The following is a 26,682-nucleotide window of genomic DNA, read 5'->3' as shown; positions in this document are numbered from 1 at the left end:
AAGGCAATAGTCCAATAATCAGTTGGATTAATTGATATTTAGGTAGTTCTGTTATCACAGTAAATTTCTAATTATTGTTGTTATTATTTGACAAAACACACTTGTAACTTTCGATTTCGCATGTGTTTTGAAGCTTTGAGATTTTATAATCCGTTATCGATTGCATTGTCCAGAATCGTGTATGAATATATCATACATTTGCAAACTGGTAATTTCGATCTCAGGTTGTATTTAAATATAACCTCAATAGACTTTAAAGCTATAATACTTCTTCAAAGAGAAGAAATCATTACAGCAAAATCCTGTGTCAATGTCACGATCAAACTTACTATGACAAAACAAAAAATCAACAAGTAAAGGAATTGTACAACTGAATATATTTAGCAAAGTAAAAAAAGGAAAAAAAAATACGTAAAGAATTCGAGCCCAAAAATGATGAAAACTATGGCGCCTCTGCCTATTATAGGTATATATAGTTTTTATTTATTAATTAAATCGTTTTATTTTAAACTAGTCGCATTCGCCCGCATCGCTGGGCATTTAAAATTAACATTATTATTTATTATCATTATTATTAGGGAGTCCAACACTCATATAAATATTAGCCTATACATTAAGTACATGTATTTTCTACATGGATACCAAGTTTCAAGTGAATCGGATGCATGGTTCAGTAGTTATAACGGAACATCCGTAAAAAGCACTGTAGATTTATTTATTAGTATAGATATTAACGCTATTTACCATTGAATTCGGCATAGATATTATTACGATTGAATTCGACATGTCTAACGTAAGGTGTCTTCATTTAAAGCTATTTTTTCTTTCGATCACTTTAATTTAGTCTAGCAGAATTACTTCCAGAAATAAATTATTTATTTATTTATTTGGGAAACAAACAGTACAGTACAAACATATAATATTTTTAAAAAATATAGCTAAAACAATAACCAAATATGTTTCCACAATCAAAATCACATATAAGTAGACAGTGAACAAGAAGAGAAATTTAGAAATTTAAATTACAAAAAAACAAAAGCAACAAAATACGCACATATTATTTAATACATCAACTTACACTATAAAACTATAATACTTATCGGGCTGAATCACCTTATAAATATTTGAAAATAGCTTTTCTATATGCTACAAGTGACAAGCAAAAGATGTCAGCATTAGAGAACTTAGCATCATACAACCTACAAGATCTACGGACAAAAGAGTTAGAAGCATATTTCGTTCAAACGTTATCTGATGCCAAAGCACCGATTCATGATCATTTTATCTGCTTGCTAGCCTTAATTTATTCGAGCATATCCCACATCCTTATGGTTCGATTTGAATGTAAATTCTAACTTGTAAATGTTAGGTATTTATTTCTTGGTACCTATAGAGTTTTAAAATTCAATTGTTTGCACAACCTTAAATAATACTTGGGACGTTTATTGTTTTAACGCTGCCTACCGGAGACGTGGTATATATGGCACTTTTAAAAAAGTAATAAAAGCGTGTCTGTACAATTTAAATTGAAGATTGATACCAAATAAGGATTACAGTATTTAGGTTCTATTTCACATCAAAACGGATTGAGTAATGTTGCTTGTTCAGGTCGGGTATCTGGTCTCTTATTCAGTTGCATAAAATTATAGTATTATTTCAATGAATATCACTGTGTTTATAATTTCATGAATAGACTAAGCTACGAAGTATTGTTTATATAACTACGATGAGGTGTACCGGAAATATGAAACTAAACTAAAACTTATTTTTGTTCACGAATAAGTGTAGCTAATACAAGTTTGAATATTGTATAGTTAAGATTACTTTAGGTTTAAATAATAATTATTTCTCATAACAACATAGTACTTGTAGTACACTTAGAATGAGATAATATAGTTTATGTAAGATATTTTAATATACAGTAAAAAACATTGTACAAACATATTACATAAAATTATATTACAGAGTAATTTAAGTTACCACTAGTGTGTGCCAGCGGTTAGAATTTTGTTTGTACTCTTTTAGTTATATTTTTAATTTGTTCGATATTTACGATATGTATGATATCACTACATAGTATAAAACAAAGTCGCTCTGTCCCTATATCTGTCTGTCTCTATGTATGCTTAAATCTTTAAAACTACGCAACGGATTTTGATGCGGTTTTTTTTTAATAGATAGAGTGATTGAAGAGAAAGGTTTATATTATAATAACATCCATTAAATAGTGGAGAAACCAATAATAAATTACAGTTTCCGAAGCGAAGCGAGGGCGGGTCGCTAGTTTTTAATAAATGGGTGTTTTCCATGTAATATTTTGCGATAATCGCAACTAAGCCTGATACTGGATTTCATTGTTAGTTCTTCCATTCGCGGAACGTTCAGCCGATTGAGTTTGAAATTTTCAATAGTCCAGCAAATTGTTTGTAGGCCTTGATAAGTCAAACCGAATTGTTTATGCGAAAGTAAGCTTTCATAAAAAAAGAGTCCCAGGCTTTTGTTTCGTGCTTCGCTCTTTGGCTTTATTCCAAAATAATGCAAACAAGCCACGACCGTTACTAGTTGCTGAAAATAAAGTTTATATTAATACCTGAAACTGTTCAACGCTGTGAATTTTCGTAGTTTTTTTTTTCTCGGAGTTAAGTTTGATTACAATCAATCTCTGAAATACTCGTATATATGACACAAGAAATCAACATCTATGGTATAAATATAATTAAACAGGAGACTGATATAAGACTAAAGTAAATAAGGAGATCTTTGTACGAAATCATAGTAAAAGGGTGGATCGGGCCGAGTGTTCGTTTCACTAATAATGCTATAAACAACAATTTTAATTAACGCATATTACTGTAATCCATATATCTGCTTAATGTTTATGTGTGGCTTATACATAGCTATATGAATGAGCCTTACAAATCATACAAACGGACGAAAACAAGCGTTTGTTTAAACTACCCATTTCGAAGTGCGTCATCCATATTTATTTGCTATTTATCTTAACATTGAATTTATTTTTCTTTAGGTTTATTGTGAATATGTAAATGTTGTGTACTTTGTAGGTAAAATGCACTAAGCGGTTTGCTTATTTGTCCTCTTTATTACCTGAAACTCGTTGTAATCTAAGTGTATGATATGTATGTATGTATTTTAAATGTGATAAATATATATATATATATTTTTAATTTTAATGGATTGGAATGGAAGGCTTTATGGGTTCATGTTCAAATCTTACATTTGGATGTACATTACAACGGCCCATGTTGAATTCGTTTGCGTTGTTATTAGTCTTGGCTAACAGCTTGCCTAATTTTAATAATTAATGTAATGAAATTAATCTTCAAGTTTTTGGGCATATCACTCGTAATCAGGACACCATTGAGTGGTTGGTGGTGCAAGGGAAAATCGAGGGCAATAGATCTCGCGGACGATCTCCAACACGATGGACCGACCTCATATAAAGGGTGACTCGCTACAATATAAATGATTGCTCTAACTCTGCGAAACATCGTCCCACATGGCGTCGTATCGCGAGAGCGAGAGCGAGGATTCGACTTATGCATGACCACGACCACTCTGACAAGAGTGTACGACTGATGCATGACCACGACCACTCTGTCAAGAGTGTACGACTATAAAGAAAAAATGAAATTAATACTCACTTTAATTGATTTCACAACATTTCTCGATTCTCTGTAAAGTACGACCCGTGGTAGACAAAACACTGAATATTGTTAGGCACTTCAATTTATCTATCTATCCAGTTGGTGTCGTTGACATTTCAAGCAGCCGGCCATTCACCAGATTCAACTTCTGCAACTACTAGGATGCCATTCGGTGTCAAAACAAAAAAACCATTATTTCCCATATTATTATAGTTGTCAAATTACCAATAAAACAAAGTTTTCCGAAATTATACTGAAAAATTATAATTGAACCATTAATTACTGTTACCATTGTTAGAAATAAAATTAAGGATATATGTTTTTGTTAACATTCATTGCTTAACATGAATTCTTTTGGAGAGTAAATTTATCTTTGAAAATTACTGTCAACATTTCGGTTTGTTCGCCAAGTGGCTTTCCGTGTATCTGATGGGAACTATTTGAACAGAAACGTGGTTTATATGCTAGCTTTACTTTTGGTCTTTGCCTACTGAATTTCTCGCTGAATCTTCTCAGTGGGTCGCGTTTCCGATTCGATGGTAGATTCTGCGAAGCACTGCTCTTGCTAGGGGCAATGTTAACAACACTCCCGTTTTGAGCCCCGTGAGCTCACCTACTAGCTCGGTGAACCTAGAATAACTTTTTACTGGTGGTAGGACCTCTTGTGAGTCCGCACGGATAGGTACCACCACCCTACCTATTTCTGCCGTGAAGCAGTAATGCGTTTCGGTTTGAAGGGTGGGGCAGCCGTTGTAACTATACTGAGACCTTAGAACTTTATATCTCAAGGTGAGTGGGTGGTTTACGTTGTAGATGTCTATGGGCTCCAGTAACCACTTAACACCAGGTGGGCTGTGAGCTCGTCCACCGATCTAAGCATTAAAAAAAAACCCCTCGAGCTTACTAGAATAGGTAGAAAAAAAAATTGGTCTAATTTAACGATTGATACCGGTCGTTCGGTATTAGACTATCATGTTGATGATATGTAGAGAAAACATTTACTTTAGATAACTCGTTACGTTATTTGTGTTAGATAAGGAGAATGCACCACAGAAACGTGTGCAGCGACTCCCTATCGCTAAGCGGGCACAGTCTGCGAGCCCCGCTGTCAGACCACGGGTAAGACTCTTAAATTCGTCTAGTTATGTCTCGAAATTACGAATAGCTGCTCTGAAAAATGACCACATTGATTCGATTGAGAATACAATGACGTATTTCTAATTACTCATTAATTTATCGATAATTAAATACTACTTTCACGGCTTAATCTCGGATTATTTTCGTTTTGTTGTTGCCGACGTTACGAATACAGTTTTCGCCTACCTAGTCACGGCCGATTAATACGAGATTAAACTGCAATAGTAAGTTTAATTACTTGTACGACCCGTCTCTTCAAATAAAAAAAAAACTGTATTAGCAGAGTTTTATTTATATATATGGCTATTTAACGGGCTCTTACCACAATTTTCACTTTCGCTGTTGCAAGCATCATGATTCACAGGTTAATAAAGTTACGTTTGTTTTAAGTCGATTGAAAAATAACTATCAGATTGTTTTCGTAAAGTATGATTATAATTTTAAGATTATGCTAGTATCAACATGAATGAACTTAATTGTACCTAAAGATGAATGGTATGATAATTACGTTTTTTAATGTTTTTGTAGAATCCGGTTCTTGGAAAAAAACCTGATCAAAGAAGATGTCAAAGCTTATCACCGCTAAGTGTAAGTTCAAGCTAATATATTGTATCGGCTTGGCTGTAATAATGGTTATAATACCATAACTGGTGTAAGGAATCTAACTATCGCAAACTGTAATATGATAAGAAAAGTATGGAAATTAAATATTAAAAAGTAAATACAAAAATATGTTTTAGGTATTCTTTAAATAAGGTATCTGTCATCTCTGAACGTATCTGAAATACTCGTATCTAAATTACATACCCGATCCTGTGGATCGAATGGTAAACAGTCAACGTCGCCCTAAACACGTCATTACGGATCCTCCCGATCCATTAACGGTGCTTTTAGGTACCACAAGCATCGGTGACCGTCCTCGCCGAATTCGTCGCTTGGGACGAAGGGCTCGGTAAGTAAATTAACCCATAGATACAGTGCACTGAGTTTCTCGCCGGATGTTCTCAGTGGGTCGCGTTTCCGATTCAGTGGTAGATTCTGCGAAGCACTGCTTTGGCTAGGGCTAGTGTTAGCAACACCTCTAGTTTGAGCCCCGAGAGCTCACCTACACGCTAGAGTAACGCTGATATAGCCTCTTAAGGCTATCAGCATAGGTAGGAATAAAAAAAGAAAAAAGTGTTCAATACCAATATGTTCGTTCTACGTACTAACGAAAATACGTACTTAATACATGCTCACGACTGACATCCACAATGAAGGGTTTGCTCTAACTAATTTAAAAAAAGTGTATATTTGTCGAATGTATCATAGCCCAGCGCGGATAGGTTCAGCCTCCATCCTAGCTATTAATGGCGCGCTAGCTATTAACAGTCAATTGTTCTAAAAAACGTCTCTAGCCCATCTACCGGCCGCGTTCAATCATTACCCTAGCGCCTAGTAAGTAAGAATCTAATAAGCGCCGTCATAATGCAATAGATTACATTTGTTAGAAATGTAATAGATTTATTGAAAATGCCGAGGCCAGTGCCTCCTAACACCGCTGCGCCCATCCCGTGCACCACATAGGCAAAATCGCCTCTGTTCCTTCTGATTCGATGGTGAGGGGTAGCTGTTGGACCTGAAATATTGACCTCATTGCTCCTATCGACATAATTATAAGTTATGTTGTTTATAGGCTTAAGATATTTAACGCTAAGCAAAAGCAAAAAGCAAAAGAAACGACCCTTATTATGTGCCTTTTTTGTTGAAATTATGTTTTACAGCCTACTAGGAAAAGATTTACTCCGGAGGTTTTGGAACGACCGTTCACTCAAGGCAGCGTCTCTGCACCAGAAGCTGCTCGTCCTCTCGATAATTATTCGTTGGAGCATCTGCAAGCAGGTCTATAAGAGAATTTTATAATCGAAAAAATAGAACACATTTTCATTTAATAAAAACAAAAATATAGAAATATAAAAAAATCGACTAGCATATTAAAAATAAAGTACTCACTGCATTTATTGGTTCGATAAATAAACAACACTGTATTTGTTTATTATCAAAATTTATCTAAACATTCGAGCTTATATTGAATTTAGCTCTCGATATTGAGTTAGTTTTTTTTTTTAATAGAGTGTTTACCTGTGCTTCCGATGCCGGCTTTGTAATATATTTTCTAAAACTAATTGTGGTGTGTATTGCATTACAAATCGATAATGATGGTTTTAATTTATTAATTAAGGCGTAATTAATATCTTACATCTGTTTGTTATCTTATCTTGCATTGGCTTGCATTGCTATGATCGACTGCTCTGTATCTTTTTGTAACTAAGTACTCATGCGTTCCGCTTTCAAGAGTTTGGTAGCCTTCATGAAAAAATATGAAGTCTTCCATTCCACGTTTTATGTATGGACATCGATAACCACTGAATACTATAGGCCACGAGTTTGTCCAAGTATATAGAGTAAAAATATTATTTATTATAATTTAGCAATTTATGTATATATTTTTTATAGCTTAGGAAGGTAGTCACTTAATCAAGTTTTGAGATTTTGCAGATAAAGAAGTGGTGATGCCGCAATGTGTACTGTCGAAAATAATGAGAACCCTCGCAACTAAAAAAAGAGAATTTATCAAAATGCGAAAAAATTTAATAGCGCAGCAAGTGAGTTGTATATTGCAGTTTTTTTTTTACTTATACGTTACTTAACTATAGCTATAAACGTTAATTATTATAGAAAATATTTTGTATTAATCAACAAATTATTTCGTGATACGAATAATTTAACACATTTCGGTCATGTAAAGCTTTTAAATTTTAAAGATAATTTTGATTACTGGCAGTTTTATGTAGTACGTATTATATTTGAGTTAGGGTTATTGAATAAATAGATACAACAATTTTTCAAAGCTACCTTTTTTATTATTTTTTTATTGCTTATATGGGTGGACGAGCTCAGAGCCCACCTGGTGTTAAGTGATTACTGGAGCCCATAGACATCTACAACGTAAATGTGCCACCCACTTTGAGATATAAGTTCTAAGGTCTTAAGTATAGTTACAACGGCTCCCCCACCCTTCAAACCGAAGCGCATTACTGCTTCACGGCGGAAATAGGCGGGGTGGTGGTACCTACCCGCGCGGGCTCACAAGAGGTCCTGCCACCAGATTACTGGCAGTTTTATGTAGTACGTATTTTAGAATTTTATATTTGAGTTAGGGTTATTGAATAAATAGATACAACAATTTTTCAAAGCTACATTAAATGTCTCACCGATTACACACCTCTCTATGCTTTGAATAATTCTCCAAGTCAGATTTCGGTTGAATTTAGTACATCTTCTTTAGAACTCTCTGTTGGAGCACTACGCGATCCTGCGGGATATGGAGAGTCGCGCTGGTGTCGCCGCGGAGACGCTGGGTGAAGTCCGCGTGCTGTCGGTGAGCGGGTGGCCAGCGCATGATCTGCTGCTGCTCGTCAGAGACGACCTCGAAATGCCGATGAACTCTGAGATAAACGGCGTATTCGGTACCAAAATAATAAGCCTTATCATTTCTATTACAAGGCTTTAGATATGGAGCGCGTTATTTTCGAAGTATTGCAATAAATAAATTGCGATTCATTTCTGAATGGTGATTTCGTCGTGCATAATTTTTTTTTATTGCTTACTTGGGTGGGCGAGCTCACAGTTCACCTGGTGTTTGAGAGATCTTCTAAGCGTCTGATACCTACTTGAAGGTTTAGAAAAATTATTAACTGACTGTCGTTCTAACTTCGAGGGATAATGCCGCCGTGACGTACAGAAACACGTGCGAATGCGAAAATGAAGAATAGAGGTTTTGAAAGGTGGTTACTGGAGCTCATAGACATCTACGACGTAAATGCCCCACCCACCTTGAGATATAACTTAAATTCAACTATATTTTACCCTATTTCAATTAGGTACGCATGTGCTACAACAACTCATGGCTCAGTTGAACCCGATACCAGAAGAAGTTTTAGGGATGGGTGCGGAACTGATGGCGAGACGTTTGGAGCTATTGAACTTCCTCCGAGGGAAACATCGAAGTGATCGTGCTACGTTTTCGACGGTAACTTTTTGAAGGTTGATTTTAAAAGTAATAAATGGTAAATAGGGTTTTGATAATCCTTTTGTCATCGTTTTGAAAATCTGTTGAGTATACGAGGGATCTTCGGTTATTTCGTTTTTATCTTCGCACCGCCTGCCGCTCTAATGTTTTTTGTTTTTTTTTCTACCTATTCCAGTAACCTCGAGAGGTTATTGTAGATTCACCGAACTAGTAGGTGAGTTCACGGGCCGCAAACCGGGAGTGTTTTTAACACTGGCCCTAACAAGAACAGTACTTCGTAGGATCTTCCACCGGATCGGAATCGCGACCCACTGAGAAGATCCGGCGAGAAACTCTGTGGGCTGTGTCTATAGGTTAATTTACTCGTCGAGCCCTTCGTCGTAAGCGACGGGTTCGGCGAGGATGGTGACCGGTGCTTGAGGTACCTAAAAGCACCGTTAATAGATCCGTAATGACGTGCTTAGGGCGACGTTGACTGGTTTACCATTCGGTCCACCGGATCGGGTATGCCGCCCTAATAAATTCCATCCATACTACTTAGAACTACTGCGTTCATTCCGTACGTTTCTTACTATATTTCCACGTAACGTCCGGTTTAGGATTTTTTTTTCGCGCTGCTCTCTGAGCGCTATGACATACCTTTTTTGAAAAGAGATCAGCGGAGTGTACTCAGGAGTAAGCAGCGGCTTGACTGTGCTTCTAATACTGCTCAGACCATTAAGTAAAGGTTACAACTCAACATCAGATGGGCTGTATGTTCGTCTAGCTTCAATGCCAATACAAACAATTTGTCAGTGTGTTATTCAGATCGTAAATTAGCTAATTTAAACCTGTCAACGTATGTAAACATAACCAATAGCTCGAAATTTAATAATTCCAACTGATGTAGCTCATTCTTAACCATTCTTATTTATGAAAACTGTATCAAAATATTATTCAAATTGAATAAGGTAGATAAAATTGAAAGCAAATAAGAGCATATTAATTTATTTAGTTGAATTTCATTTCGAAAGTAACAGTATGTAATTAAAATTAAAATCCCTTCCTCCGTTATTTCATTAGAGTTTTGAATAAATTAAATTACTTAATGAATATGTTGCACAGAATTTGGAATGGAAAACCAGAAATACGGAATTCGACAATGACACCGAGAGATTACATCGAATGGTTGCCGGGATTGCTGAAAATTTAAAAGCTAAAATTAACTTTTCTCTGGAAATAGCCAAGTAAATATTCACTGTATTTAGTATAACGTGGCATATAATAATCAATAAAAATATTTATATTACCACGAAGTAGCTAAATGTTTTTTCGACATTATTAACGTTGGTTCAAAACTTCTTTTTAATAAAACTCTTTTGTAAAAAAACAAATATTTCTGAAGTACTTAGTATTCTTATTGCTATGTATAGCATTCTATAATATATTTGATTTCGTGTTATAAGGACATCACCTCCATAAAAAAAAACCTTTTTATTAAAAAAAGATTTGCTCTCGCTGGTAAACGTAGCAAGCAGTTTGAAATTTAAAAGCAGTCGTAAAGATATCCCTCACTCCATTTAGAATAATTGTATTATATTTTAAAAACATTGATTGTTAGTAGCCTGCAAATTATGTGCATTTATACACACACGTTACGTATGACTTTCAGATAATATTAAAATATAGCGGTCTATAACCAGTCTCCATTTAATTTATCCCTTATATAATTGATCCGATATGATCCAACGGCATTATATCATCATTTAACTACCACTACTAAAAATATGTTTCATAAATAGAATACCGTGGTTGGATCGCGACACTATGATAAAGAAAATAGAACGATTGCAAAAAGAAAATTCAATACTTCAACACAAGGTTGATGAAACTTCTAAAAAAGAAAACGAAGAACCGCCTTGTCATCCAGTCCAGTCTGGTTCCTATAATTATCAGGTCAGAGGGGTTTGGTTCGTTTAATTTCAAAATGGTTTTCTTGAGGAACTAAATGCTTTCCTTAAGGTGAAAGCTGCGTTTACGATAGTTTTGGTTTTAAGTGCACCGAAATAAGTCTATGCGCATATAGAAAGATTTAATTTCAAGATCATAGAGAGACGTCAAAATCTATACTAATATATAAAACTACAGTGGTTTTTACGGATGTTCCGTTATAACTATTGGACTGTGCATCCAATTGACTTGAAACTTGTTATCCATATAGAAAATATATGTACTTAATGGATAGGCTAATAATTATATTAGTGTTGGACTCCCTACACCAGTTGCGGGGGCGTTAATGATGAGAATCTTTGTGGGGGTGAGAAATGATAATGTTAATTTTAAATGCTCAGCGAAGCGGACGGGTACAGCTAGTCTCTATATATAAAAATGAATTGCTGTTCGTTAGTCTCGCTAAAACTCCAGAACGGCTGAACCAATTTGGCTAATTTTGGTCTTGAATTATTTGTGGAAGTCCAGAGAAGGTTTATAAGGTAGATAAATATAAAAATGCACGGAATTAAATAAAAATAGCAATTTTGTTTTTCCTTTGATGTGTCCCCCGTCGGACCGATTACTTTTGTTTGCTTTAAGTTTATTTTATATAAAAGTTTAGGTCTTTTATTTATCGATTGAGGCACTACGAAGTTGGCCGGGTCAGCTAGTAATTTATAATTTTTCAGGTTCGTTTGTTTAAAATAGGTACTGAACGAGGAACTGTCAAAAGAGCGAGCGGCGCGCGAAGCACTGAAGGAGGTAGTGGCATCAGCGGAGAGCATGCTGCGTGTAGCGCGCGCCCGCATCGCGACCTTGGAGAGGCAGCTCAAAGATACCAAGGCTGAATTCGAAATCGCCAAGAAGAAGCACAAAGACCTCGAGCAACTCGTAAACAGACTCGCAATCGAACGTTCACATGCGACAGTGAAGTTGTGACACTACATTACGATCCGACGACGGTCACGGATCGATTTTACAAAATTGATGCGTTTATGTAGTTTCTCGATTGCCATTTTGGGAGTCTTAACGATAGAATTTGACTTGATCGAAAGATGTATGTCAAGTAAATTAGAAAATGATTTGTGTTCACGAATGTCATCAAGTATAAGCCAATTCATTCAAGATGTTAAAAATATTATTTTTGACTGACTCACTTTATTTGTTGTCCTTTCACGATTGTCAGACAAAAATAATTATAATGTTAGTTAAAGCTCGAAACGCAAGAAGGAATACCAGTGGGATCCTTCGGATTAAGGCCTTTGACGATGACTTCCTTCGTTAATACCGAGTTACTCAATTCCCCTTGAAACAGATATTTGTGTTGGTTACAAGATAGAAACATATACTCGAATACACTGCGTTGTTACTAATGCTGTGTCTGAAATACCCACACTGATTTTCAAACAGCTCTCGTGTCGTATCTTCACAGACAGTGTTGTAGCAAGACAAATCAATAAATTGTTGAAAAATAATACTTTTTTATTCCTTTATTGGGATTTCTTCTGCAGTATCGTCATCGCGAGAACAGTTACGATGCCAGATCAAAAAAGCTCCTCGAAGTCTCAAAAACCGGCGAAATTACAATAGAGACTTTGTCGCGACAGCGAGATGCCCTTGAGCTTAGGTATTTCGACTATGATTCGAAAATGATATGCTAGTATTGTGTCCCACAAATACTTAGTAATTTTGAGCTCTGTAGGGTTAAAGAACTACGCGAGCAAGCAGAAACGGCGGAACAAGTCGCACAGTCACGTGTGTCAGAACAGAAGGCTCGCACCGAGTTCCTTCAGGCGAAGGTAGCAGAACAGGTGCCACTTTGATGTTTCAAATATTTCACAGATCTATACTTACTAGTGGCCCCACGGTAGTCGAAATTCGACTATAATTAATTGAAATTATAAGTTTGTACACTGTTATGGTTATATTGTCAAATACTATTATACTTCTATAATCACAGATTTCGCCAAGACTACACTTTAGACAATATTAATAAAGACAAACAATATTTTATCTATTCTCGATTTGACCACAGACTATAAGCAATAATAAAAGTTTGACAATAAACAAATAGTATGCATGTATGTGCGTCAAATACATGGTAGTGTGCGTAGTGTTTTTTTTATTGATTTAATGTATTTTTTATGCATAATTTAAAAAAATATTAACATTCTGCACTCCTTCTCTATATTCTCTATAAGTGTGACAAATTTCATACTCCTCCGTCGGCGTAATATTCGTAAAAAGGGGTATAAAGTTTTTGCTTCACGTATTCATATATAGATAATTAGATCTTTAATAACATCAGCTACTTTAACTTCATATTTTTTAGATTTATCAATCTTGTTATCATTATCATTATAATATATTCATTAGTCATCTCATTTAGGAGAAGAGTAAAGCAGTAGCCGAGTCCAAGGTTGTTGAACTTGAAGGGAAAGTGAAAGAGTTGGAAAGTCAGTTACAATCTTTTCGTGATCGATCGATCAGACTAGTGGATATGGAGCGTCGGCGTTGCCTGGAGTACGTTCCGTGTAAAGGTAACTTTATTTTATTACTTTTCTAGAAATAATTATGTATGGTAGTTATGCTGATTGATGCTGAATGTGCCGAATTTATTTATTATCTTTGTGTAGAAAACGAACCTACGGACAGAGAGACTGAAATTTGGAAAGAGCTGCAAATGACTCGAGGAGCGTTGCTTCGGTCTGAAGAGGAGTTACGTCAGAGTCGCGCCGAGAAAGATAGTTTTTTGAATTCACTGTCCAGAATAGCGGTAACATGCAACTTTTAGTCGAAGATTAAATATTACATTGTGCACCAAGGGAGAAAAGTACGAAATTTCCTCCCGCAATGTAAAATTGCAAAATGGCAAATACGCGGGATGAGATGTCCTACTTTTTTCCCGCGGTGCACATACTATTTTTTCTCCTACCAGGCCGAAAGTTAATGGAGTACCGAGCGGAGTCTCCCCATACGCGTAAAAAAACAAATGAACTGTTTTTTAATTTTTTATTTTTTTTTATTTTTTTTTTTTATTGCTTAGGTGTGTGGACGAGCTCACAGCCCACCTGGTGTTAAGTGGTTACTGGAGCCCATAGACATCTACAACGTAAATGCGCCACACACCTTGAGATATAGTTCTAAGGTCTCAGTATAGTCACAACGGCTGCCCCACCCTTCAAACCGAAACGCATTACTGCTTCACGGCAGAAATAGGCGGGGCGGTGGTACCTACCCGTGCGGACTCACAAGAGGTCCTACCACCAGTAATTACGCAAATTATAATTTTTGCGGGTTTGATTTTCACTGCACGATGTTATTCCTTCACCGTGGAAGTCAATCGTGAACATTTGTTGAGAACGTATTTCATTAGAAAAATTGGTACCCGCCAGCGAGATTCGAACACCGTTGCATCGCTCGATACGAATGCACCGGACGTCTTATCCTTTAGGCCACGACGACTTCGAATAATTTAATAAATAAATTTAAATAAATTTTAAATAAACTACTACTAATTAAATAAGAACTGTCTGATAAACTCATCTTTGTTTAATACTTCGCTATTAAATTTTACTGCCTTTTGTTTATATCACTTTTACACTAAACAAAAATAAAAATAAAAAATATTGCAAATTACCCGAGCATAACAATGGCGGAGAATTTTAATTGCGTGAGAGGAGACGTAGACACTAACGCGCATGCGCACTTGTCAGTACCCAGGGAGGAAAAGTTACACTTTCTTCCCTGTACAGCGGGAGGAAAACCGAACTTTCGGCGTAGGTAGGAGAAAAAAAATTGGTCCTCAGGACGAGATTTCAACTGTGCGCTTATTTATAGCAAGGCGAAGGAACTGAGAGTTTTCAAGATAAAATGGCGACAGAGTTGCTTGATCGAGAACAAAAGATTGTTAAGCTGCAGCAAACTATTGATGAGCAACGAGAAAATGAGAAATCAATGTTAGTTATTAGTTATATTTACTGGTGGTAGGACCTCTTGTGAGTCCGCATGGGTAGGTACCACCGCCCTGCCTATTTCTGCCGTGAAGCAGTAATGTGTTTCGGCTTGAAGGGTGGGGCAGCCGTTGTAACTATACTGAGACCTTAGAATTTATATCTCAAGGTGGGTGGCGCATTTTACGTTGTAGATGTTTATGGGCTCCAGTAACCACTTAACACCAGGTGGGCTGCGAGCTCGTCCACCCATCTAAGCAATAAATAAATAAAAACTAAAGTTTTACAATGCTGAATAATATTCGGTGGTTAATTTGCCATAATCAGTGTTAATGTAAACTCTTTTTAGGGAGCAGACTATGACACAATATGAAAATCAACTGGCAGCTTTACGTCTTGAAGTGAAACGATTGAGAAATTATGACTGTTACTCTAAAGACGTATCATATCCGGAATTACAAACAGAGGTAGGTAGTGTTTTCAGCACGAAAATATATTTTATTCTACATAGTTTCCAGGAATCAATCATTAATTAGGTTGGTTAGCGGTTGATCCCGTGAAGTTTGGTAGTGATCGGTTCAAATACAAATCAAAGATCGGCCAGCAAAGCGGGGCGGTTTTGACTAGCTTAGTGATAAAAGTATAACAGTATTTACAGATATTTGCTTACAGATATTGGATTTACATTTGCAAGTCGAAACGTTATCTAGAGAGAGGACAGCGTTAATTACTGCTGCAGCTTCTCGAGCATTGATGCTTGAACGTCATGAGAGAGCTGCTGATCTATTCGCTCGCATGGTGCGGGCGCGGAAAGATCTCGCCGCATTACTGGACGGACGAATAGACCCACCGCCCTTCGAAGATATCGCACACGCAGAGGTGTTTAATTTAACACAAAAATGTTCTAACTCCTCGCGAAAAAATCTATACTAATATTATAAAGCTGAAGATTTTGTTTGTTTGAATGCGCTAATCTCAGGAACTACTGGTCCGATTTGAAAAATTCTTTCAGTGTTAGATAGCTCATTTATTGAGGAAAGCTATAAGTTATATAACATCACGGTAAGCTCAATACAAGTGGAGCACCGATAAGGAATGTTTCAAAACATTTTCACTTTTTAGGTAAATTAAGTGGGGGTAAAATTTACCGTTATGCCAAAGTAACTATTCCACGCGGACGGAGTCGGGGGCAAAAGCTAGTGCTTTTATAAAACTGATATATTCAATTTTAACAGATGTCCCGATCGTTGACGTCCGTATGTGCAACAGCGGCAGACACGTGGACAGCTTTACGGGCTGAGAGAGCTCGGGTACTAAGACTAGAGAGTGCGGTACTTGCTCAAAGTTTGCAGTTGGAGAGAGAAGGGCTTGTTCGGACGCAGCTTGAGCGACGCAAGGCTATACTCGAAAGAGAATTATTACGAGCGAACCATTCCACATCGGCAAATTCTGTTGTGATGTGCGGGAACCCAAGTTTGGTATTGATAACTTTTTGTGTTTACAGTACGGATTCTAAGCTCAAATATTGAACCTAAAAAGAACAGTTACAGCTTTGGGATAGATTGCAGAGTACCCGTTATTTTAAAGGGTAGAATAATCAATATTTTGATTTAAAAAAGAATTAAATTTCATGTCTCAACATTAGGCAGCCTGTGCACGTCTGCGTACCATAGACAGGTGGTAGGCAAGATAATTAAACATAAATCGCGTTAAAGTTGTGTGGCCGAGGATTGTCGACGACTGCCATAGATTGTGTGATTTCAGGATTCAGATTTTTTTGGAAATAAGCAAAGGAAGTACTAGTGAAACAAGTGTTTATAAAGGAAGTACTAGTGAAACAGGTGTTTATTGTACAAGCCACATTTAATGAAATATCATGTCAACTTTACAATTTCTTAAAAATAAAAATCTTATAAACAAAACTTTTTTATTTACGATTGCTGTTCGAAGTTTTATTAATAAATGGACATAATACACATAAATGGACACAGAATATAGTTTTAAAACTATATTCTGTGTCCAGCAAATTTAAGCATCTTACTTCTTATCTCATCGGTACATGGCCGTGACGTTAGATGATTTATTGGCAAGTTTTCTTTCGTCGAGTAAGGTAGGCCTTTTAATGATGTATTCATCGTTGCGGTCGTAGAAGTAGAACAAACACTAGCGTCATTAGGTCCGATCCATTCGCGATTGTTAGTACTTCGTATAGCCTTCTTCAAAAGAAAATGGTCCCCTTTAAAATACTCAATCCCGTTTGGCCTACGAGTGTTTTTATTGGAACTGCCCATAACAATTTTTACGGGCGCAAAATCATTTTTTTCTAAGTCGGTCGATGTTTGACGATTGCTTTTATTTTTTTTGTAGTTTTTCGATTGTGTTGTAAAATGATTTACACCTAGTTTTGAATTCACTTCAACATTAGTACCAAATGGAGTGTCTAGTTCATCTTCAAGAATTTTAATCAAATTATCCAAATTCTCTGGGGTTTCCTGATTGTTAAAATTCATTTCTGTTTGGCGTGATTCTAATTCGGCAATCCTCTTCTCAAACATATTAATTTTTTCTTGATCCTTTTTTCTGCGCAATGATGCTTTCCTTATTTGTTCTTCTTGAGCCAAAATAATATTTTCAAGTTCTATTATATGATTTTTTCTTGACTCAACACTATTTATCAAAGTATTTATTTCGGCCGATTTTTCTATTAGTTGATGACGATGCTAAAATGTAAAAAGAGCAATTCTGTCGTTAATTGTTGTAGTTGGCAGAAAAAATAAATATTTTATACCAAAATATCAACCGTGTACGTTAATTTGGTAGGCATATCGCCAGGGGGCCAAGGAGGCGGACCTCGCCCAAGCCTCGCGCAAGCTGCTCTGTACGCGTTTTACGTAAGAGCATCCGGGTGATGGAAGGCCGACTATCCTCGACCCACGCTGGTTTTGACCCAGCGGGGTATTCCGTAGGATAACCCATTCTAACCGGCGCCATCTAGGCGGGCTTCGGATAGCCTACGGACCGAGAGGGCTGGTGGTCGTGGCGCCGACGACCGCCAGTCCAGCGTCCCGAGAGGGAGGGTGATGGGAGAGATGTGCTCCGCACTAAACGCTTCACTCTCCCAACTTTGCCTTTTCATGAGTTCTGTCTCATGCGAGGTTTGAATGCTCGTTGTTGAGCGACAGGAGGTTTTAGTTGGTTCGACTCCGACATACCCCGCCCGCCATACCCAGTGGAGGGTGGGAGTCCGGCGATTTCCTCCTGACCAAAAAAAAAAGGCATATCGCCAATTATGAGTAAAAGCGATTAAGCAAAATATCAATTAATTTTCTAGTTAGTTTTGTAAAGCTCAAAACAGTGATACGTGCTCAATCTTATACCTATTTATTAGTTATGTAACTGAATCATGTTTACTTAAGCTAAAAATAAATATTATATCATCAATAAGAACCTCGGACCAAGGCCAGACTTTCAATAAATATCGAATAGATTATAGTAGTCCCCGCTGGAAACAGACCACTCATATTTTTCCTCAAAGTGCGACTCTGTGTCACCACTCCGAGCAAACTACATTTCAACACCCTATTGGAGATTGACATTTTTTCTAAGACCAAAGTTAACGACTTTTTATACTTAGCTAACGTAATAATTACATCAATATCAGCCTCATTTCTCAATTCTAGCTTGTTATGGAGAAGATTTATTATGTTCATATGTTCTTCTTCCTTTTCATTTAGCATTTTGATTTCTTTCTCTTTTTTATTCAATACGTGTTCTTGTTCAGTCATGCTTTCTACAAGCCTTTTAATTTCGTTTTCTTTTGTCTGCAGCTTTTCGTCGTATTCTTCTTGCCGTTTAGTTAGCTCAAACAACTTGTCTCTCTGTTGATTAATCTGTAATACAAATGAATACCATAGAAAGTTTCATGCCATTGGATTTTTTTTTGTTTCCGACACAACCAGACTCACCATGTTACCAACATCATTTAAATTATCAAATGCACCAAATTCCCGCAACTGAGTTATTTGATTTTTGAGGTTCATTAGCTCTTCGTAGTATGATTTCATTTGAGATTCCCTAAAAAAATTATAGTAATCAATATATTTATTTCCCTAAATATATTACTGTATCCCTCCAAGCAAGGGTGGGCTTTGTAGTCGTCGTGGCATATAGAATAAGACGCCCGGTGCATTTGTGTCGAGCGATGCAACAACGGTGTTAGAATCTTGGAGGCGGGTACCAATTTTTCTAATGAACTACGTACCTACTTAACAATTGTTCATGATTGACTTCCACGATGAAGGAATAACATCATGTAATAAAAATTAAACCCACACAATTATAATTTGCGTAATGACTGGTGGTAGGACCTCTTATGAGTCCGCACGGATAGGTACCACTACCACGTCTATTTCTGCCGTGAGGCAGTAATGCTTTTCGGTTGAATGGGTGGGGCAGTCACTGTACTGTTAAAACTGAGACCCTAAAACTCACGTCTCGAGGTGGGTGGCGGCATTTACGTTGCAGATGTCTATGGTCTGTGGTTACCACTTATCACCAGGTGGGCCGTGAGCTCGTCAATCCATCAAGGTTATAAAAAAATAGCAACACACGAGTCATCGCCACCACTCGTCACCTGATTTTTGGTAACTAGATAGTGATTTATTAATTATTCTCGTATAACTACTGATCAAATACGATTTGCCTTACATCCGATGAACAGAAAAAATTGTACGTTGCACATTAAACAAAATTACATGTTAATGCTTTAGATTGTTTTGTCCTGTATATTATGTGAACAATTGTCTTCTTTGTGTATTTACTTATTGCTATAATGAACTGACCTTTCTTTTAATTTTTCTTTTAGCTCTTGTTGTTTTTCTTTTTGTTCTGCAAGCAGTTCGTCCTTTTTTTCTAAAATATCTTTTATCGCTTTTTCTGTGCTAAGTTTCGACTGTAACAAATTATATTTTTGCTATTGCATTTGTATATAGATGAGCTCATTGTTAAGCTCGTCTATTAGTATTTTTCTTAGGCTATGGATATTATTAACGTAAATTCGACCATTCTTGAGACACCAGGTCGCAAATCTGTGGACCAGTCCCACATATGCACGAGGACCTAGTATGAGGTTCGGCCAAAAAAAAAGTTTTTGATGATTACTTTCGGGATTTTGCTCGCAGTAAGTTCGGTCAGATTAAGTATTGGAATTTTTTATAAGAAACGTACCTTTAATTCGTCAATTTCTTCACCTTTTTCAAAAAGAAGGCGTTTGTATTCTTCTATTTCTGTTTTTCGATGCTCCAGATCAGTTTTGGTTGATTCTAACTCTTTCTGGACACACTGTTTAGTTTCTGTATTTGACATAAAAACGGTACATAATATAATAGAAGTCAATAAAATCAACTAAAACAAGTCTTTACCTAAAATGGATTCCTTTTCGTCTAATTCTCTGACTAAATCTTTAACACGCAATTCAGACTCAAGAAGATCAGTGCGCAAATCATCGATATTTTCTTGCAAAGTCTTTTTCTCTTCAATTGAATCATTGTATTTTTTCTCAATTTCTATAAGTTTTGCGATGTTCAGATTCATTTCATGCTTCATGTCTTTTATAGATTTGTTATACGACGCTGACAATTCTTCAAGACGTTTTTCTACTTCTTCTTTCCTAATAATGGGAATACGTTAACTGACTAGATTTGTTTTGTTTGACTTAAAATTTTAAAAGTGAATGCTAGTAGCAGATCTTACTCTGATTGTAATTTCTCTCGTGCTAGAGCTATATCTTCCAAATGTGTGGTGTTATCCTTAATGGATTGCGTTAGCTTGTTCAATTCTTGATCAAAGTCTTCTTGCAGCTTCTGATTCTGAAACATTATCCAATTAAGTTAATCAACACATGGAGATGTTAATAGGCCAAGACCATCGTGACCTTCTTAAATAAGACATACACTACTGAAAAGTCCTACATATTAGTATAAGATCTAAGATTAAGGGATAAGGCTTCGTAATGCCCTTAAAACATGCATAGAATCAGCGTCCTATCCTCATATTACATTATTATTTAATTCCAAAATTATTCTTGTCCTTCGCCCTTATTCTAATAAATCTTCCTGGTTTTACGGGTGGTAGAACCGGGTGGTAGGTAGGTACGGATTAGTTTGGTACAATCAAAATATCAATTTCTGACGCAAAGCATTTGTGCGTTCTTAATTAAGCAGAATAGATGCGATACAATACTGTGAAGAATTTCGATTCGCGTTTCATGACTGGCATTTACGTAGCGACATTAGAGGGTGCAAGTTAAACAACTGTTCGATCATGAGCTTGTGTGCTAATCTTATGCAACAAAAAAGTATTACCGCCCTAGCCATTTGATATATTAAATCAAAATTAACATATGCGTCTTCATAGAATCGTATTTGGTAGCGACATTTACGAGTTGCGATCAACAAAATTCAGACCATTAGTCTGCCGACAATAATAACAGTTTTTACGGTCGACCTGGTGTTGAGTGGTTAGCGTCGCCCATGGACTTCAGCAATGCCAGGCGCAGAGCCAAGCCGCTGCCTACCGCTTAATACTCTCCACAAGCCTCGTTTGGAGAAGGACATGTCACAGTTGCCAATGAGTTATTCCCTTTCTCTCTTACCTCAAACATGCTTAATGACTGAAGACTCTACCTGCTGATGTTGCTGTTGAACCGTACGTTCGAGACTCCAAGACTCAGAACGAGCTTGTTCTAGAGCCGCTTCTAATTGAACGACACGTTCCACATTTGTTTTTAACTGATGTTCAGCTCTAGATAAGCGGTCCTTCATAATCGATTTCTTATATTTCTCCTCTTTCAATTCTTTCTCTAGTTCCTACCAAAATTAGATACAAATATTGTTTCACGTTCTATGTGTATTTCCGAATAATAAATATAAAGCAATTTTACAAGTTTTTATAATGTAAGTATTTATAAATTTATACCTCAATTTTGTTTCTATTAGCATACGGTCTATGATGATCGCCGCTATGTATTTGTTTCCTCATTTCTGCGTTTTGAGTGTTCAAGTCAGATAGAGCACATGACAATTCCTTCGTTCGTAATTGAAGGGCCATTGTTTCGTTAGCGTTTTTTCTAAATACGTAAGTAGTTAGTAAAATCAAACTCAAAATTCACATGTAGAATTTGGAAAGATATTTATTGATGTAGAAAGGAATCTTATTTAAAACAAGATTGGTTGTTGCATACATTTCATTATTTAGTGAAGTTAGATAAAAGAAACTTGAAAAATTTGGTAGGTATATGGTCTAAAATAATTAAATGCTCAAGAGAAAGACCAGGTTTAGGACCGTTGATTTTAGAGCGTTAATGTTCCAACCTATGTGCCCTAGAGAGGATATAACGTATTACTCCCAAATTCACGAATGTGTAAATCATAATGAAAGCTTCAAAATACCTTAAACAATCGATGATGTCGTTTATTTCTTTTAAAAACTCTGTTCTTAGCTGGTCCAAAGAAGATTTTAACAAATCATTTTCTGCATTAAATTCTTTAATTTTCATGGTAAGAGTCTTCGTACTTATTCCCTAAGATGATAAAGTGTTAAATTAAAAATTTATTTTAAATAATAATTTTGTTTGTAAGCAAGGCATAGTCATAGGCTTAGGCATAGGCTTGTAAAGCTTTCGGCCCGCGTGATAGGTATACACTTTTTGTCGCGATGTCTTTAGCTGTGAAAAAACAGATCGCCTATATACATTCTTCTTTAATCTACGACTACTAATGAAAGCTACACGAAAATCCGTACCGAAGCTTCCGAGATATGATCGAACATATAAGTAAACGGGGAAAGTAATTCTAAAATCGTTTGTATATTCTATTATTCACTTTTTACTGTAGTTAGCCCTTTTCTGTTTTTATTACTTTTCTTCAATTTACAGACAAATTGGATCCTATTGTTTGATTACGTTATATGTATTGATGATGAGCTAAAAACAGTAACCTTTTCCTGTGACATCAGAGATTCGAACCAATTAATAATCTCTTTTCTTTTAAACAATGTTTCTTCACATTTATCAACCAGACTGTTGGGTATATTAAGTAATTTATTCACATCAAATGTTACTTTGTTATCTGAAACAACATCATCGTAACAGTAAAACTTTCAGAGATTCTGTATAAAGTTTATAAACAAGTTTAATTAAAAAAAAAAAAAAAAAGTTAAATTCGGTAGTCGTTGTGGCCTAAAGGATAAGACGTCCGGTGCATTCGTGTGTAGCGATGCACCGGTGTTCAAATTCCGCAGGCGGGTACCAATTTTTCTAATGAAATACGTACTCAACGAATGTTCACGATTGACTTCCACGGTGAAGGAATAACATCGTGTAATAAAAATCAAACCCGCAAAATTATAATTTGCGTAATCACTGGTGGTAGGACCTCTTGGGAGTCCGCACGGGTAGGTACCACCACCCCGCCTATTTCCGCCGTGAAGCAGTAATGCGTTTCGGTTCGAAGGGTGGGGTAGCCGTTGTAACTATACTGAGACCTTAGAACTTATATCTCGAGATGGGTGGCGCATTTACGTTGTAGATGTCTATGGGCTCCAGTAACCACTTAACCTCAGGTGGGCTGTGAGCTCGTCCACCCCTCTCAGCAATAAAAAAAAAGGTAAGAATTAACAGACAGTAAAAAATATAATGTACATTAGATTGTTTTAAGTGTCAAAATAGACAATATACCTAGCGTACTGTGCTCTAGTGCCTTGGGCTCGCCTCCAGCGCACAGCTGTAACAATTGTTCTGGACTTAATTTGGCAACGTTCATGATATGTAGCTCTTCGGCTGACGGTAAATTAACCTTCTGACCTAATAATTTCATCTTACGGTGAGTATTTCGCAAAGATGCGTACAATTCCATTACTTGGTTCTGTGAAATGGTAACAAAACATTTTGTTGTAGTTAAAAGAAAATCGTATTATTTCGCACGCGTTATCCTAATGTAAAAAAATATTTAAATTATTATTGTTTGAAATTACATATTTTTTTTTGTAATTCGTACATCGCCACCGTATATTTTTACACTAGTTATTAGACATAGACATCATAACCACTTTGATACTGAGGTGCTATTTAAACTGGAATACATGAGTTCTAGTAGAATAAATAAGCGAGGCGGTACTTCTGGCCCCAGGGGATTCACAAAAAGTCAACAAGTCAACCAGTACACAATGGTCTGAAGTTAGGTGTCGGGAATCCTGCCGCATCGCATAGTTTAAAAAAATAACTAAAAACAACAGACATTAATCAAACCAAAAGTATTAAAATTATTATTTTGCTATTGGTTATTAAATTTTTTTGTTAGTATTTTTTGTTAAGATAGTCTTGAAGTTTTTGAAAGTTATTTTATATATTTTGAAAGAATCCGTTACAGTGTTACAGGCCAACGTTAAGAAAAGCGTGTTAGTAATAATAAAATATATAGTTTGTCTGTTTCTTTGTTTATGTAGCTAAATATCGCTAGACATTTACAATGAATTTCGTTGCTCTCATTGAAATATAAGATTACAGTTCTTAAAAAACATAGAAACGAATATGGCCTTTACAAAAATTTGATTTTCTTTTAAATTTCCACATTAAAGCCACAAGAAGTTTATTCAATAACAATGGAACAAGACACACCTGACGATCTTCAAGTTCTTTTTTTGATTTTTCAAAAGTCACCATTTTTTCTTGCCAAACAGTTTTAAGTTTAGTGATTTTGTGGCTTTCAGATGTTATTGATTCTGCAAATCGAAATAATTTATTACATTATACATACAATTCTAAATTGATGATATGTTATTATCATTTACTTGTAAAATGTAAAACGCAAATACCTTGTTCGTTTAAATCTTCATACAAGCATCCGTCAGTTTGGTTTTGTTGAATTTCAAGTTCTTCTTGCTTCATTATGTTATTCTAAAAGTGGACAGTATATGAAAAGTTTTCGGGATACGAAAACGGATCTCTCAGAATTTAAAATAGTAAATTAAATGTCACCTGTGTCGGGAGTCCAAGGAATCTTAATGGATTTGATTTTGAAGAATTCCTCTGTAGTCAGAATGAAAATTGAGAACGGTTTTAAATATTTAAAAGAGAAATCAATAATTTTATAAAAAAATATAAAAACCTGAGGAACTGGAACAGTTATAACCGAACGTCCTGATTTATTTTCGTTCGTCACCCGCTTAGGTATCGTAGAAGGTCTCTGAGGATTGAGAGAATACACCGGGTAATTAATAATTGTTTTGAAAATTTTAAGGACAACACCAGATCTGGTAAGTAGAAAAAAAAAAGGAAATGAAAATAGACGGATCCGTTTGTGTAACGGTTTTCTTTCCATAGTCGCAGTCGATAGGGTTGGAATAATAGCTTGTGGTCAAAGGAAGTTCAATCCATCGATGTTACGTTGGTAATTTGCGTAAAATTTCCACGTTTTCATTTAATGGTAAAGCGTCACCTTTGCAAGGACAATGGTAAAACGAAATATACCTACTGTTGGAGACATTGTGGGAATATATTAATCGCTAATTTTATATCGCGTTCCGTTGTTAACAAAGTAGAATAATTTGGAGTCATTTCGCTCAGTCCGGGCATATAAATGATTGTATCTACCACTGTAGCACCTAAATGTTTTTTTTTATGTTTGAGAGATTACTTGTAGCCCGGAGGCCTTTCCAGTTTTACCAGAGCAGGTGGGCGAGCAAGGGCTGAGCCAGGAGGGGTGGGATTTGCCAACAGCTAGCTCCGCGTCTCCAAAGGAGACCTAACAACTTAAGAGTAGCTGCTTCGCGAATGAAGCTACTAACGACTCCCGAGCTAATTATTGTACAAAAGCTGTTAAACGATTTTGAATCTTGAAGCGCACTACTAAGAATTGTACAATTTGAATTCAATTAGGCAAATGAAATGTGAACACATACAACAGAACGAACAAACAAACAAAATAAGCAAATATTATTTTTTACATATACGAGTAATAGAATAGAAATATAAAATTTCGGAACAAGGCTTACCTTTAGTGCTGGCAATAATTTTTCACGCTCTGGTCGTATTCTTAGCATGGGAATAGTATGTAGTGTCCTTCCAGGAACCATGCCCTGATCTCTTGTTCGATTAGTTAATCGAGGACGAGACTAAAATTAGAATTACATTCAATTAAAAATAGATCCAAAATCCTCGATGCTAAGGAAAAAAATCGATTAAAACAACAACGATACATTAGTCACGATCGTATTTTCAATGTTATTCATAGGCTTCGTTCTTTGATTTCCAGATGTGGATATTAATGGGATTTTACATTTGGTTGTCTGTTGTCTTGCAGCCGTGATAATTTCTGAAAAGAAATGGTGACTGGTCGTACACATTGTTCAGTAATTAAATAATTTCAATTACATTTTACTAATGTATATTTTCAAACTATTCAAAGATTTTAATTTTTTAGCACGGAATCGATTAAGAATAATGGCACTATGATGCATTTTTATTTAATTCGAGTACGTTTTTTAATGAATTTTAAGAAATTTTTATCACCTTCTATTTTTGGTTCATCAGATACAATGAGTGACATAATCATCGAAATAATCGCATTATGTATTTACTAAAATTTATAACTACGAGCAGTTTTTTTTGAATAAATAAAACATGCTAAAACTAGAATTTCAGGATCCTTAATATAAAAGGAACAATTTCAACATGCGTCGTTTGTGTCAAAACAAATTTGATGGTTTTATATCATTTTTATTTCTTTGTAGACACACCAAAAATATCCAAAAAAGAAGAATTCAATACGAAATTTAAAGAAAAGTTTTTGTATCTTACTAATCACATAACTAGTTTCTTAAAACAATA

At 35.9% G+C, this 26,682-nt stretch overlaps 2 protein-coding genes across 4 annotated transcripts; one reads left to right on the top strand and one right to left on the bottom strand.

The window, feature by feature from the left end:
* Positions 1-304: 304 nt before the first annotated feature.
* LOC101738444 (cingulin) lies at positions 305-16,720 on the top strand. Of its 3 annotated transcripts, none has more exons than XM_004927870.5 (19): positions 305-466; positions 4,699-4,784; positions 5,331-5,390; positions 6,566-6,683; positions 7,341-7,447; positions 8,131-8,311; positions 8,726-8,874; positions 9,979-10,100; positions 10,656-10,809; positions 11,554-11,736; positions 12,357-12,472; positions 12,548-12,656; positions 13,235-13,385; positions 13,482-13,621; positions 14,686-14,804; positions 15,148-15,265; positions 15,471-15,677; positions 16,034-16,276; positions 16,563-16,720. In XM_004927870.5, the coding sequence occupies exons 1-19, from the start codon at positions 433-435 to the stop codon at positions 16,599-16,601; spliced, it is 2,436 nt and encodes an 811-aa protein (XP_004927927.2). In that variant the 5' UTR covers positions 305-432; the 3' UTR covers positions 16,602-16,720. The 3 variants fall into 3 exon arrangements, with proteins under 3 accessions (XP_004927927.2, XP_021204827.2, XP_021204825.2); XM_021349152.3 differs by having other exon boundaries at positions 11,554-11,772; positions 12,548-12,644; XM_021349150.3 differs by having other exon boundaries at positions 11,554-11,772.
* LOC101738306 (putative leucine-rich repeat-containing protein DDB_G0290503) lies at positions 16,643-26,566 on the bottom strand. Its single transcript, XM_021349149.3, has 19 exons — positions 26,365-26,566; positions 26,052-26,167; positions 25,848-25,967; positions 24,962-25,039; positions 24,832-24,882; positions 24,669-24,750; positions 24,472-24,575; positions 23,533-23,719; positions 22,794-22,924; positions 22,247-22,377; positions 21,774-21,924; positions 21,482-21,664; positions 20,550-20,665; positions 20,219-20,466; positions 20,025-20,149; positions 19,640-19,749; positions 18,764-18,872; positions 18,449-18,688; positions 16,643-17,518 (listed from the first exon to the last, which is right to left on the bottom strand). Exons 1-19 carry the CDS (start codon positions 26,405-26,407, stop codon positions 16,805-16,807), a joined length of 3,039 nt encoding a protein of 1,012 aa, XP_021204824.1. The 5' UTR covers positions 26,408-26,566; the 3' UTR covers positions 16,643-16,804.
* Between the last annotated feature and the right edge of the window lie 116 nt (positions 26,567-26,682).

This window comes from Bombyx mori, chromosome 13 (assembly GCF_030269925.1).
Source record: "Bombyx mori chromosome 13, ASM3026992v2".
NCBI classification, from domain to species: Eukaryota; Metazoa; Arthropoda; class Insecta; order Lepidoptera; family Bombycidae; genus Bombyx; species Bombyx mori.
Note: the sequence above shows the minus strand (reverse complement) of the source record. Positions and strands in the feature narration are given on the sequence as shown.